Source organism: Cynocephalus volans, chromosome 3 (genome assembly GCF_027409185.1).
Source record: "Cynocephalus volans isolate mCynVol1 chromosome 3, mCynVol1.pri, whole genome shotgun sequence".
Lineage (NCBI taxonomy): Eukaryota > Metazoa > Chordata > Mammalia > Dermoptera > Cynocephalidae > Cynocephalus > Cynocephalus volans.
In genome coordinates, this window is record NC_084462.1 from 104,076,679 (window position 1) to 104,091,550 (window position 14,872).

The following is a 14,872-nucleotide window of genomic DNA, read 5'->3' on the forward strand; positions in this document are numbered from 1 at the left end:
TTTTGATAATAGTGATGATTAGGTGTGTGGTGATATTTCACTATGGTTTTGATTTTCATTTCCCTAATGCTTAGTAATGTTGAGCACCTGTTCATATAGCTGTTGGCCGTCTTTATATCTTCTTTGGAAAAATCTCTATTTTGCCTTTTCAAAAAGCAGATATTTCTTTTCTTACTATTGTTTTGTTTCTTACATACCTTGGATATTAACCACTTAGATAAATGATTTGCAAATATCATTTCCTGTTCTATAGGTTGCTTTTTTCATCTTGTTGACTGTTTCCTTTGCTGAACAGAAGCTTTTTAGTTTGATGTAGTTTAACATTATTTTTGCTTCTGTTATTTGTGTTTTAGTATTATATTTAAACAACTTTTGCTTTCAACATTTTGGTTTTCCCATATTTTTTCCCCAGTAGTTTTATGAATACAAAATCAACCCACAAAAATCGTTGCATTTCTGTACACTAACAATGATCTATCTGAAAAACAAACAATTCCATTTAAAATAACATGAAAATAGAATAAAATACTTTGGAATGTATTTAACCAAGGAAGAAAAAGTGCTATACACTGAAAACTATGAAACATGGACAAAAGAAATGGAAGAGAACACAAATAAATGTAAAGATACCCATGTTCATGGATTGCAAGAAATAATATTGTTACCATGTCCATGCTACTCAAAATGATCTACAGGTTCACTGCAATCCCTATCAAAATTCCAATAGCTTTTTCACATAAATAAAAAACAAGATTCTAAAATTTGCATGGAATCACAAAAGACCCCCCAGTAGCCAAAGGAATCTTGAGCAAGAAGAACATCATGGAAATTGTGGTACATCTACACAATGGAATACTACTCAGCTATAAAAACGAATGAAATACTGCCATTTGCAACAACATGGATGGACCTTGAGAGAATTATATTAAGTGAAACAAGTCAGGCACAGAAAGAGAAATACCACATGTTTTCACTTATTGGTGGGAGCTAAAAATTAATATATAATTCACACACACACACACACACACACACACACACACAAACCGGGGGGGGGGCGGGGAAGAAGATATAACAACCACAATTACTTGAAGTTGATACGACAAGCAAACAGAAAGGACATTGTTGGGGGGGAAGGGGGGGAGGGACGAGAGAGGGAGGTTTTGGTGATGGGCAACAATAATCAGCCACAATGTATATCAACATAATAAAATTTAAAAAAATATAAATAAAAAATAAAAATAAAAATAAAATAAAATTATATTACAAAGCAAAAGTAATCGACACAATATGGTATGGAATAAAAACAGACACACAGACCAGTGGAACAAAAAGAACAGAAGCAAATCTAATCATGTACAGTCAATTATTATTTGACAAGGGTGCCAAGAATACACGTGGGGTAAGGATAATATCTCCAATAAGTAGTGTTGGGAAAACTGGGTATCTACATGCAAAAAAAGTGAAATTGAATCCTTATCTCACACCATTCATAAAAATTATTGCAAAATGTGTCATTGATGGTATTATACTACTCTTCTCAAATTCTTTGGTGACAAGTTTATTATAGTAACTTGTCTTGTATAACTTTTTCTTTTCTGCTCGACATGGGTCCCTTGTGCATGCACATTTGCATTCACACGTGTATGTTGTGTATATGTGCATGTGTATATATCATCTTTGTAAATTGTGAAACTAATTTAATCTTCATTTTGCTTTGATAACTAGAAAACTGAACCAAAATCGTTGGTGAACTATGGGAGGATTCTTAGTCCTGCATATCTCTGATCCAAAATTCATTCTGAATCATATTTATAAATCATATTTATATTTTTCCTGATCATGATTATTTTGCTTTTAACATTTGTACTTGTAATAAATTCTTATTAGTTTCATGAAATGAAAAGGGACATACATAAAGTCATTGTTCTGGTTTAGGAATTTGCCATATTTTTGAAGCTAATGGGAAAGGGGGAAAGAAGTTAAATTTCAAAGCTCAGTAATTTTGGAGAGCAAAACTGAATTCTGTGAAATAACTCATGTTGATGGGAAAGAGACCCATCAGAGTCCTAATCAAAACCTAGGAGGAAAAAGAAATCCAAAAACATATCTCATTTACAACAGTTACAAAAAAAGTTAAATAACTATAAATAAATTTAATTAAGGAGGTGAAAGATTTCTACAATGAAAACTACAAAGCACTGATGAAAGAAATTAAAGACACAAAAAGTGGAAAGACATTTCATGTTAATGGTTTGGAACAATTAATATTGTTAATGTGACCATACTACTCAAAGTGAACTACAGATTCTGTGCAATGCTTGTCAAAATACCAATGACATTCATCTCAGAAAAAACAATTATAAAATTCATATGGAACTACAAAAGACCCTGAACAGCCAAGCAATCCTGAGAAAATAGAACAAAGCTGGAGGCAGCATACTACCTGACTTCAAAATATACTACAAAGCTATAGTAGTCATAAAAGCATGGTACTGGCACTAAAACAGACACATGGACCAATGAAACAGAATAGAGAACCCAGAAATAAATCCACAGAACTACAGCCAACTGATCTTTGACAAAGGTACCAAGAAAATACATTGGGGAAAGGGCAGCCTCTTCAATAAATAATGCTGGGAAAACTGGAAATCTATATGTAAAAGAAAGAAATTAGATCCCCATCTCTCACCATATACCAGAATTAACTCAAAATAGATTAAAGACTTAAATGTAAGACCTGAAACTATAAAACTGCTAGAAGAAAACACAGGACAAACACTCCAAGACATTGTTCTGGACAAAAATCTTATGGAGAAGACTTCAAAGGTACAGGCTACAAAAGCAAAAATAGACAAATAGGATTACATCACACTAAAATGTTCTGCACAGCACAAGAAACCATCAAGAGAGTGAAGAGGTAACCAGCAGAATAGGAGAAAATATTTGCAAACTATTCATCCAACAAGGAATTAATATCCAGAATACACAAAGAACTTAACTCTACATCAAAAAACCTCCAAATAATTTGATTTAAAAAAGGTCAAATATCCTGAATAGTCATTTCCCCACAGAAGACATACAAATGTCCAACAGGTATGTGAAAAAATGCTCAACATCGTTAATCATCAGGGATATGCAAATCAAAACCACATTGAGATATGATATCACCCCAGTTAGAATGGCTATTATCAAAAAGACAAAAAATAACAAATGCTGGCAAGGATGCAGAGAAAAGGGAACTCTCATATACTGTTGGTGTGAATGTAAATTAGTACAGCTATTATGGAAAACAGTGCAAAGGTTCCTAAAAAAACAAAATGAAACATCTGAAAATAGAACTACCATCTGATCCAAAAATCCCACTGCTGGATATTTATCCAAAAGAATGGAAATTAGCATCCTGAAGAGATATCTGCAGCTCCATGTTCATTGCAGCACAATTCAGAATAGCCAAGTTATGGAATCAGCCTAGGTGTTCATCATAGATGAATGGATAAAGAAAACGTGGTATATATGCACGATGGAATCCTCCTCAGCCATAAAAAAGAATGAAATTATGTCATTCGCAGCAATATGGTTGAGCCTGGAAGACATTATGTTAAGTGAAATATGTCAGACTCAGAATGATAAATACTACATGTTCTCACTCATATGTGGGATATAAAAAAAACAAGTATAACTTTTAAAAGTAGAGAGTGGAATTGTTGTTACTAGAGGCTGGTAATGGGAGTGGGGAAGGCTATAGGGAGAAGTTGATTAATGGATATAAAATTAATGCTAGATAGGAAAATAAGTTCTAGTGCTGTATAGTAGTGCTAGGCACCTATATAATTAATTGTATGTTCTCATATGGCTGTAAAAGAGGACTCAAATGTTATCACAAAGAAATGACCAATTTTTGTGCTTGCAATTATGCTAACTACCCTCATTTGATCATTAAGCATTGTATGCATGTATTGAAATATAACTCTGTACCCCATAAATCTGTACAACAAACATATTTCAATTAAAAAAATAACTTAAAAAACAAAACAAGACTCTGGAATGATCATATCCAGGGAGCAGGCATGAACCAGAAATGTACTGAGTCTTACAAAAACTATGATCCAGGCTCAAATCAGTTCAGTGGCGATCAAATTGAAGTGATCATATCTGCACTCTCTATGCCTCATACAGGAAACAATAAATAGTGTCTGGAGGAATGTATCATGTCAGAGCTCTGTGATCCTTTCATATAAGGTATCTAAAATACATAAAATAACGATTAGACATAGAAAAAAGCAGGGGTGTATGACTCATAATTAAGAGGAAAATAGTAAATAGGAGCAGACCACAGAAGTCTCAATTGTTGAAATTAGCAGAGTAGGAGTTTAAAATAAGTCTTATGCATTTTCTTTTATTTTGGTGCCTGGCCCTAATGGGGATCCAAATCCTTGACGCTGGTGTTGTAACACTATGCTCTAACCAACTGAGATAACTGGCCAGCCCTTCTCTCATGTATTTTAAAAGGCATTAAGAAGTTGGAAAATGCATTAAAAAATGAGGAATTTTGACAGAGAAATGGAATATGTAGGAAAGAACAAAGTGATATTTTAGAACTGAAAACACATGAAATTGTGAATTTTTAAGCCTATTAGAACAGGCTTAAGAGTAGACTGGACACAGCAGAAGAATCAGTGAACTCAAAGACAGGTCAATGGAAATTGTCCAAACTGAAGTATGGAGATATAAAAGAACAAAAACCCAGAACAGAATGAAATAGTCAGTTGGAAAAATATGAAATACTCTAACACGTGTGTAAATAAATGCTAGAATGAAAGAGAAAGAAAAAACCATATTTGAAATACTGATGAAAAACACAACCCACAGATTCAAGAAATGTAGTGAATAAGCAGGATAAATGCAAAGAAAATCACATCATAGCATGTTATAGTCATTTTCTGAAAACCAAAGACAATGAGAACCTATTTAATGCAGCCAGAAAAAAGAAATATCCTCAAAGGAATAACAAAGTGACTGATGTCTAATCAACAGAAGATGTGAAAGCCAGAAGACACCGAAATAACATTTTAAAGTGCTGAGAAAATCTGCCACCCTAGAATTCTATAATCAGTAAAATTGTCTTTCAGTTATGAAGAAAAAAATAAAGACACTTTCAGTTAAACAATAACAGAGAACTGTTACCTGAAGAAATCCAGGGAGACTTCTTCAGGCTGGAAATTTTTTTTTCCCAAATGGCAGTAAACAGGGAATAAAAATCACCAGAAATGAGAAACATTATAGAATATTGACTGTTTAAAACCACAATTACAATAGCAACAACAAAAAACAATATTGTCCAGCATCATAATATTTGTAGAAATGATTTAATAAGGTTAAACTATTTTTTTTTTTACTGTGCGTGGTGATGAGGAATACCATGATATCAGTTTGATGCCACTGCCTTGCTTGTGCTAAATCTCACTTGCTTTCACCATTATTTTTGCACCAAAATCAACAGATACTTATTCAGTCCAACTACATATCTTGTTAGGCCAGATGATCTTTCTATACTTCCAGCAAAATCACATATTGCAACAGAATCAAGGCAAAGGCTTCTATCGCTTCTATTAAGCCACATGCTAAAAAAATTTGCAAATGTGTCAAACAATTCCACTCTTCTTACTGCGTTCTTTATTACACTGCTTCTCAGTCCAGAGTAACAGGACAGGTGTGTCTAATTTAGGGACCTTTCATTGAACATTCTGATAATGGGAGCCCCTTAAATATCCACTGAAATCCATATGCTAACATTGCAGTTTCTTCATGGCATTTTTAATCTCTTTGTTTCTTAGGGTGTAAATGGCTGGATTTAGGAGAGGTGTGATGACTGCATAAAATACAGCAAGAAACTTGTCCACCCAGGTGATGCTGACTGGCCAGAGATAGATGAAAATGCAGGGCCCAAAGAAGAGCACCACTACTGTGATGTGGGCAGTGCATGTAGAGAGGGCCTTGGATGCTCCATCTTTTGAGTGAAGGCAGACAGTAAACAGAATATGAGAGTAAGAGATCAGCAACAGAATGAAGCAGATGATTGCCAGTATCCCACTGTCAGCATTTATCAACATTTCTAGAACATAAGTGTCCATACAGGCCAGCTTGATCACCAATGGAATATCACAGAAAAAGCTATCCAATTCTCTGGGTCCACAGAAAGGCAGCTTTACAATCATAACTAATTGGCTTACGGAATGCACAAAGCCAATGGTCCATGATGCCATCACTAACCGAATGCATGTATGTCTGTTCATGAGGCTGGAGTAATGGAGTGGCTTGCAGATGGCCACATAACGGTCATAAGCCATTGACACAAGCAGTACCATCTCACCCCCTCCAAAGAAGTGTCCAAAGAAAATCTGACACATGCAACCTCCAAAGGAGATGGTCTTGTTTTTCTTGAGAAAGTCTGTGATCATTTTAGGGGTAGTGACTGAGGAAAGGCAGAAGTCAATGAATGAGAGATTGGCTAGCAGGAAGTACATAGGGGTGTGGAGATGGAGATCAGTAATGATTATGACCACAATGAAGATGTTGCCTAAAATGGTGATCAAATAAAGTGAAGAAAATATCGCTAAGAGAAAGGCTTGGAGCACCCATGAATCACAAAGCCCAAGAATAACAAATTCAGACACCACAGATTGGTTTACTTTTTCCATTGAGTCTAGTCTGAAAAAAAAAAAAGATATGATATCAGGTTTTCTGAATTAACAGTATGTGAATCAAGAGGATTTCTTAAATATTACCGATGGAAGTGAATACTAGCATAATCACTTTGAAAAAAAGTTTGGCCTTATCTATTAGAATTTAATATTCACACATTATATGGCCCAGTAATTCCACTCCCATTTCCACTCCAAGAGTTTGTCCCAAGACAAACTCTTGCATATGTATGCAAGGAGAAATTTATAATAATACCTGTTGACAGAACATTGTAATACTGTTTTGACACACAACAAAGTGCAGCTACATTAAACTGATATAGAATTCGCTTCAGACAGTATAATAATAAAGGAAAAAAAGTCCAAAGTAGATCTATTCAGCATAATTTTTATAAAGCGAAAAGCAATAAAATGATAAGACTTTGCAGGAACTTGTATAAGTGATAAAACTACACATGAAATAAAAAGGAGAAGAGGTAAGTAACCTCAGGGGAGGGGAGGCCAAAGGTAGGCATGCAGATAAGCACGTAAGAACATTATAAATTGTTTAGTTTTTGTATTGCATCATGTTTTCAGAGGTGTAATTTTATTATTGAATAAAAAACACACACATAATTGGCATGGAAAAATGATGAGAGTATGATAAGAACTATGATCAATTCAATACTGTGGGCCTGAGGTAAACAGCATTTCTTTTACAAAGGGCATTTTATTGTTTAGGGACTATACAGTAGAAAAGTAGTTTATATATATAAATTTGAAATACTGGAAGAATATTTAACACATTATTAAGGGTCAATAATTATTTAATTAATAAATAAATAGAAAAATGAATCAATCTTTAAAAAGTAGAGATACTAATACCAGTCTTGACAAAATTACAAAGCTTTTTTCATCAATGAATATGGTTATCCAAGTATAAGAGCAGATAAACCAGTCAGAAAGAAGGTGGTTAACCATCTGTGAAAGAATAGACGTTCCAAGCATAAAGAAAAGATAAATCATGAGCATCAGGAGGAAATATTTTTTGATCAGGAAACTCAAAGCTTATGTAACCTATAATAAATTACTCTTACCTGAGTATACCTCGGCTGCAGTGAATCCTGAGGTTTAGTTTTGAGTATAGAACTCTAAAATGTGTTTGAAAGCCCATTTTACCAGACATGATCTAGGGCTCTTGAATATACAAGCTAGTATGGAGTTTCTAATTCAAAACAAGATGGCTTCTGAGAAACTAACATCTGGGAATCTCTGTATGGACTAAATGAGCTAAAATCTGTGGTGAAGACTGGGGGAAGGACTATGCATCAAGTTACTTAAGAAAAAAGTTTTAGTGTTCCAAGTGAGCAGGACCTTGGAACCTGAGACTCTGGCTACATATTTTCAGAGTTAGATGATTCCCTCCATTTCCAACATCTCCATAGGAAGCTATTTCTGCTCAGTGTCATCTGCCTTAGACTGAAAAGCCATGAGTTTTGAAATACATGATGTTCCACTTAACCATCACTGGCAAAAGACTTCCTTTCGCAATGTCAGGCTATATCATATTAGATTCCTTAACAGAAATGTTGTCTCTAAACTACTCATTTTTGCTATTTAAATGAACTCCTTAAAAAATATAATTCTGTCAAGCTGGAAAATAGATTTTTGTCTCTATCCTTCTTGTTTTCTCTCTTTCTCTTTACCTTTTTCTCCCTCCTCCCAGTTTCCTTTCTCCTTCTCTTTCTCCTCTCTCTCTCTCTGTCTCTGTCTCTCTGTCTCTGTCTCTCTCTCTCTCTCTCTGTCTCTTCTCTCTCTTTGTCTCTCTCTCTCTCTTTTCTCTCTCTCTCTCTCTCTCAATATCTGGATCTCAAGGGCTTTGTCATAGTGAATCAATTATCTCCAATAAACATTGCTATTTCCTGATGACTGGTGCTCATAGGCCTCTGTCAAAGTTGGGAACCAGATAGATAGTATTTTTTTCCTGTACATCTCAGGGCTATGCTAAACACTTTTAATCACTATTTTGTAATCATGATAACAATTAGACTCAATTTATAGCTGAAAGAAACAAGTCAACTGTAGGTTAATGCCCAAAGTAACACAGTTAATAGAGGATCTGCTAGAGTTAGCTTTTGGAAAGAATGATGCTTTAGAGAAGAATTTAGTTTGGTTGAGAAAGAATATGATTTCTATGAAAAAATAATAAAAATTTTCTTATTAAAATACATGCCCTATAAAAAGATAAGTAACATAAGAAATATAAATGGCCATAGCTATATGAAAAATATTCTATTCTATAATAACTTTATTATTGCAGTTGGCATTAATTGATTCAAGTTTTTGCTTATTTAGCCTGGGATTACCCTCAATGTTGTATATGATTGAAATTGTTGTTGATGTTGTTATTATTTTAATTCAGCAGTGTTATTGGACACCAGGGATTAAAAATAAGAACGGAATTAAAAAGTAGCAAATGTAGAAGGGGCTTTTATTTTTTCTGCTCAAGTCAACACAAATTTATTGGAAATTTTCTTACTGTGTGCACTAATCTGTATTTGGCACTTCAGATTAAAAAGAAATAGACTCTAGGTGCTCTAAGTAATACAAAAAATGTAAAATCCTATGCCTGCTTTATCACCTAACTAGTTAGTTATTTAAAAAGTTGTTAGTATTATTTTAGATGAATTACAAAAGAAAAACTATTGCTACTAAAATTATTTATATTAATAGAAATATTGATAATATCATTATAATTAACTTTCAAGCACATCCTAGAGGGAAGAAGTTAATCTCCACATTCCAAAAGTATGTATTTATATGACTTAAAGCAGAATTTACCATTGAGAATAAAAACTTAGAAAATAAAAAAAAAATGAGATTATTCCCAATTTTCTTTTTTCAACTGCTAATATCAGGGTCATGTGAAAAATGGGTCGTTCTCTGTGTCTCTTCAAATACCTCTCTCATGTCAGACATTTTCACTCACATTGTCTAATTTGATCTTCACAATAACCCCGTGACATGGGTCTTATTCTGGGTTGGACTTTCAGTGTACGCTGTTAGAAGTCTCAGACCTGAGAAGTAGTGTTGGCTGGGGTGAATATCCAATGTTCTCTGACTCCAGTCCTTTTCCTTCTGTGATATTATCCTGCATCTCATCTGTTCCAAAAGCCTAATTCCATTTCCATGGTAACCACTGATGGTTATAGCTTTTCAGAGATTTCCTTCCCTATTTTCTACCAGGTTTCTTCCTGATCTAAATTATTGATGATTGATTTTCTCCCAGTTTGGAAATGTCTGTTACTTACAGTCACATATCTGTGCCTGGAACAATCTCTTAATCCAGGAAAACTGTGGATCCTGATGGTGGACCTGTGAGAACAAGCCTTCCTCAACCAGGGCACCTAGTGAGCTGTGGGGCTGTATAGAAGGCATTCCATTCCCTTTGATGCTGTGGGGAGTCTAGAAGTCCCAACATGTAGCTGAGAGAAGAAACTCTTGTTATTTCTGAAAGCTATGCAGCACTTCCAAACCATCCCAATTAGTATGATTGGAAGAATGGTATTAAAACTTTGTGAAATTCTTTTAAATGTGATAGAGGAAAGGAAGGAATAAGTTGAGAAATGCATAAAGTATAGACTGTCTTACCAGAGAGGCATCATATTTGAGCAGAAGATTTTCCATGGATAAAGCATTTCCCATATTCTAACTAGAGTCTGAAATAAAATCATATTGTAGCAAGATAAATATTCCATTTTCCACGGTGACCAGTGTTCATGAGAGAGTGTGAGGTATTTATCTCCTACATAGAATAGCCTCTGGGGTTGGAAACTTTCAAGCTACCTATATCATGTTCCTTTGGGACCTTGTAGTTTCTGAGTTTCTCTGAATTGAGAGTATCACCTGTTAGTGTGCCTTTTGTTAAAGTCCAAGACAGAGAAACCTGGTGAATACAATCATAAAGGGTTTTTTAAAATTGGTTATGAATATTCATGAGATACAAAGCTGATTGTCACCTCTTGTGCCCAAGACGTGAAGGCCAGATTCATACTGGCAGCATACCTATTACCACAAATTGCATTTGTACCCCACATTGCCCACCCAGTTATCCCCATCCTCCCTCTCCCTCCCCCTATCTCCCCCAGTCCATTTTGTAGTTCAAGGTATGTTCTCTCCCTCTGCAAGTCCAATGCACTACTGTGGTCTTTCTTCCCTTCCTTCTTTCTCTCTTAGTTCCCACTTATGAGTGAATGCATGCGGTATTTATCCCTCTGGACTTTGCTTATTTCACTCAATGTAAGTTTCTCCAAGCTCATCCATGTTGTTGCAAATGGGAGAATTTCATTCCTTTTAATGGCAGAGTAGTATTCTGTGGTGTATATATACCACAGTTTCCTTATCCAATCATCCATTGATGGACATTTAGGTTCGTTCCATGTCTTGGCTATTGTAAACAGCTGTAATGAATATGGGAGTGCAGGTATCCCTTCGACATGATGATTTCCATTCCTCTGGGTATATACCCAGAAGTGGGATTGCTAGATCATATGGAAGATCTATCTGTAGTTGTTTGAGAAACCTCTATACAGTTTTCCATAGTTGTTGTATTAGTTTACAGTCCTACTAATAGTGCAGGAGTATTCCTTTTTCTCCACACCCTCACCAGCATTTGTTACTCACCATCTTTTTGATTATAGCCAGTCTAACTGGGGTGAGGTGGTATCTCAATGTAGTTTTAATTTGCATTTCCTTGATGACTAGTAATGTTGAGCATGTTTTCATGTGTCTCTGTTGGCCATTTGTATGTCTTCCTTTGAAAAATGTCTATTCAGCTCCTTTGCCCATTTTTTAAATGGGTTACTTGTTTTTTTTTTACTGTGCAATTGCTTGAGTTCCTCATATATTGTAGATATTAATCGCTTGTTGGATGCATAGTTAGCAAAAATTTTATACCACTCTGTAGGTTGTTGTTTCACTCTGTTGATTGTTTCCTTTACTGTGCCGAAGCTTTTTAGTTTGAAATAGTCCCATTTGTTTATTTTTATTTTGCTGCTTGTGGAAGTTAAGCCCTGTTTTAAAACATTTCTTTATTAAACATTTTTTAAAGGAAAACATTACCTTATTTCCGAATTCAGCTGCCATTTCTAATCCCAGCAGCAGCTGATGATGTGTGTGAGTGGAGTGGATGGCCATCAGTGGGAGCTGAGCGAGTCACTGAGGCAGCCCATCACACCTATGCCAGAGCAGCCAGCCTCCAACTGCTGCTGTTGTGGGGTTTCAATGGACATATGCTTACTTGAGCAATGTCCTAGGTTTAATATAAGTAAAAAACAGCATTACCAATTTTCTTCTAAATAACAAAGCAATAATGGAAGCCTACCTTTTATTTTATTTTTATTTACAAAGCATTATGTAAATTCAGTTTTACTTTTCAAAATTCCCACATCTTATAGCAAGTGTAACTTGACTAAGATGATATTTCAATGTGGTTTGGATTTGCATTTCCCTGATGCTGAGTGATGTTAAGCATTTTTCATGTACCTGTGGGCCATTTGTATATCTTCCTTTGAGAAATGTCTGTTCAGCTCCTTTGTCCATTTTTTAATTGGGTTACTTGTTTTTCTACTATTCAGTTGCTTGAGTTCTTTGTATATTCTGGATATTAGTCCTTTGTTGGATGCATAGTTTGCAAATATTTTCTCCCACTGTGTAGGTTATCTTTTTGCTCTGTTAATTATTTCTTTTGCTGTGAGGAAAGTTTTTTTTTTTCTTTTTTTTTTTAAATTTTATTTTGTCGATATATATTGTGACTGATTATTGCTCCCCATCACCAAAACCTCCCTCCCTGCTCCCTCCCCCCCTCCCCCCCAACAATGTCCTTTCTGTTTGCTTGTCATATCAACTTCAAATAATTGTGGTTGTTATATCTTCTTCCCCCCCCAGTTTTTTTTTTTGTGTGTGTGTGTGTGTGTGTGTGAATTTATATATTAATTTTTAGCTCCCACCAATAAGTGAGAACATGTGGTATTTCTCTTTCTGTGCCTGACTTGTTTCACTTAATATAATTCTCTCAAGGTCCATCCATGTTGTTGCAAATGGCAGTATTTCATTCGTTTTTATAGCTGAGTAGTATTCCATTGTGTAGATGTACCACATTTTCTGTATCCACTCATCTGATGATGGGCATTTGGGCTGGTTCCAACTCTTGGCTATTGTAAAGAGTGCTGCGATAAACATTGGGAAACAGGTATACCTTCGACTTGATGATTTCCATTCCTCTGGGTATATTCCCAACAGTGGGATAGCTGGGTCGTATGGTAGATCTATCTGCAATTGTTTGAGGAACCTCCATACCATTTTCCATAGAGGCTGCACCATTTTGCAGTCCCACTAACAATGTATGAGAGTTCCTTTTTCTCCGCAGCCTCGCCAGCATTTATCGTTCATAGTCTTTTGGATTTTAGCCATCCTAACTGGGGTTAGATGGTATCTCAATGTGGTTTTGATTTGCATTTCCCGGATGCTGAGTGATGTTGAGCATTTTTTCATATGTCTGTTGGCCATTTGTATATCTTCCTTAGAGAAATGCCTACTTATCTCTTTTGCCCATTTTTTAATTGGGTTGCTTGTTTTCTTCTTGTAAAGTTGTTTGAGTTCCTTATACATTCTGTGAAGAAAGTTTTTAGTTTGATATGGACCCATTTTTTAATTTTTTTGTTTTGTTGGCTGTGCTTTTGGGGTCTTATTCATAAAGTCTTTGCCCAGTCCTACTTCCTGAAGTGTCTCCCCTATGTTTTCTTTTAGGAGTTTTATAGTTTCAGGTCTTATGTTTAAGTCTTTAGTACATTTTGAGTTGATTTTGGTACATGGTGAAAGGTATGAGTCTAGATTCATTCTTCTCCATATGGATGTCCAGTTTTCCCAGCTGCATTTATTGAAGAGTCGGTCTTTTCTCCAGTGTATGTGCTTGTTGCCTTTGTCAAAGATCAGTTGGCTGTGAGTAAATGGGTTGATTTCTGGGTTCTCTATTCTATTCCATTGGTCTGTGTGTCTGTTTTTATGCCAGTACCATGCTGTTTTGGTTACTATAGCTTTGTAGTATAATTTGAAACCAGTTAGTGTTGTGCCTCTGGCTTTTTTGCTCAGTATTTCTTTGGTTATATGGGGTCTTTTTGTTCCTTATGAATGTTAGGGTTGTTTTTTGTATTTCTATGAAGAATGTCATTGATATGTTGATGGGGATTGTGTTGAATCTGTAGATCACTTTGAGTAGTATAGTCATTTTCACCATGTTAATTCTTCCAATCCAAGAGCATGAAATATCTTTCCATCTTTTTGTGATTTGTAGTTTGCATTGTAGAGATTTTTCACCTCCTTGGTTAACTTTATTTGCAAGTATTTTATTTTATTTTTTGGTTGCTATTGTAAATGGGCTAATATTCTTGATTTCTTTTTTTGCTAGTTCACTGTTGGAGTATAAAAATGCTAATTGGCCAGCCCCATGGCTCACTCGGGAGAGTGTAGTGCTGGTAGCGCCGAGGCTGTGGGTTTGGATCCTATATAGGGATGGCTGGTGCGCTCACTGGCTGAGCATGGTGCGGATCACACTGTGCCAAGGGTTGCGATTCCCTTACTGGTCCAAAAAAAAAAAAATACTACTGATTCTTGTGTTTCGATTTTGTATCTTGCAACTTTACTGAAATTGTTCATCAACTCTAGGAGGTTTTTTTTTGTAGATTTTTAATGTATCTATATATAGGTCATGTCATCTGCAAACAGGGACAAGTCGATTTCATCTTTTCCAATATGGATGACCTTTAGTTCTTTCTGTCGACTTATTGCTCTGGCTAGTACTTCCAATACTATGTTAAGTAGGAGTGGTAAAAGTGGGCATCCTTGTTTTATCCCCATTCTTAAGTGAAGATCTTTCACCATTTCCCCATTCACAATGGTGTTCATGGTGGGTTTGTTGTATATGGATTTTATTGTGTCGAGATACCTTCCTTCTATGCCTAATTTTCTGAGAATCTTTATCAGGAATGGATGTTGAATTTTTATCAGGAAGGGATGTTGAATTTTGTCAAGTGCTTTTTATGCATCTACTGGATAATCATATAGATTTTGTCCTTGATTTTGTTGATGTGGTGTATCACATTTATTGACTTGCCTATGTTGAAGCATCCTTGTCT

The 14,872-nt window shown here is 35.3% G+C and overlaps 1 protein-coding gene across 1 annotated transcript; it reads right to left on the reverse strand.

Moving 5' to 3' along the window:
- Window positions 1-5,786: 5,786 nt before the first annotated feature.
- LOC134372091 (olfactory receptor 4K14-like) lies at window positions 5,787-6,698 on the reverse strand. The gene has a single exon (XM_063089225.1). The coding sequence runs from the start codon at window positions 6,696-6,698 to the stop codon at window positions 5,787-5,789; it is 912 nt and encodes a 303-aa protein (XP_062945295.1).
- Between the last annotated feature and the right edge of the window lie 8,174 nt (window positions 6,699-14,872).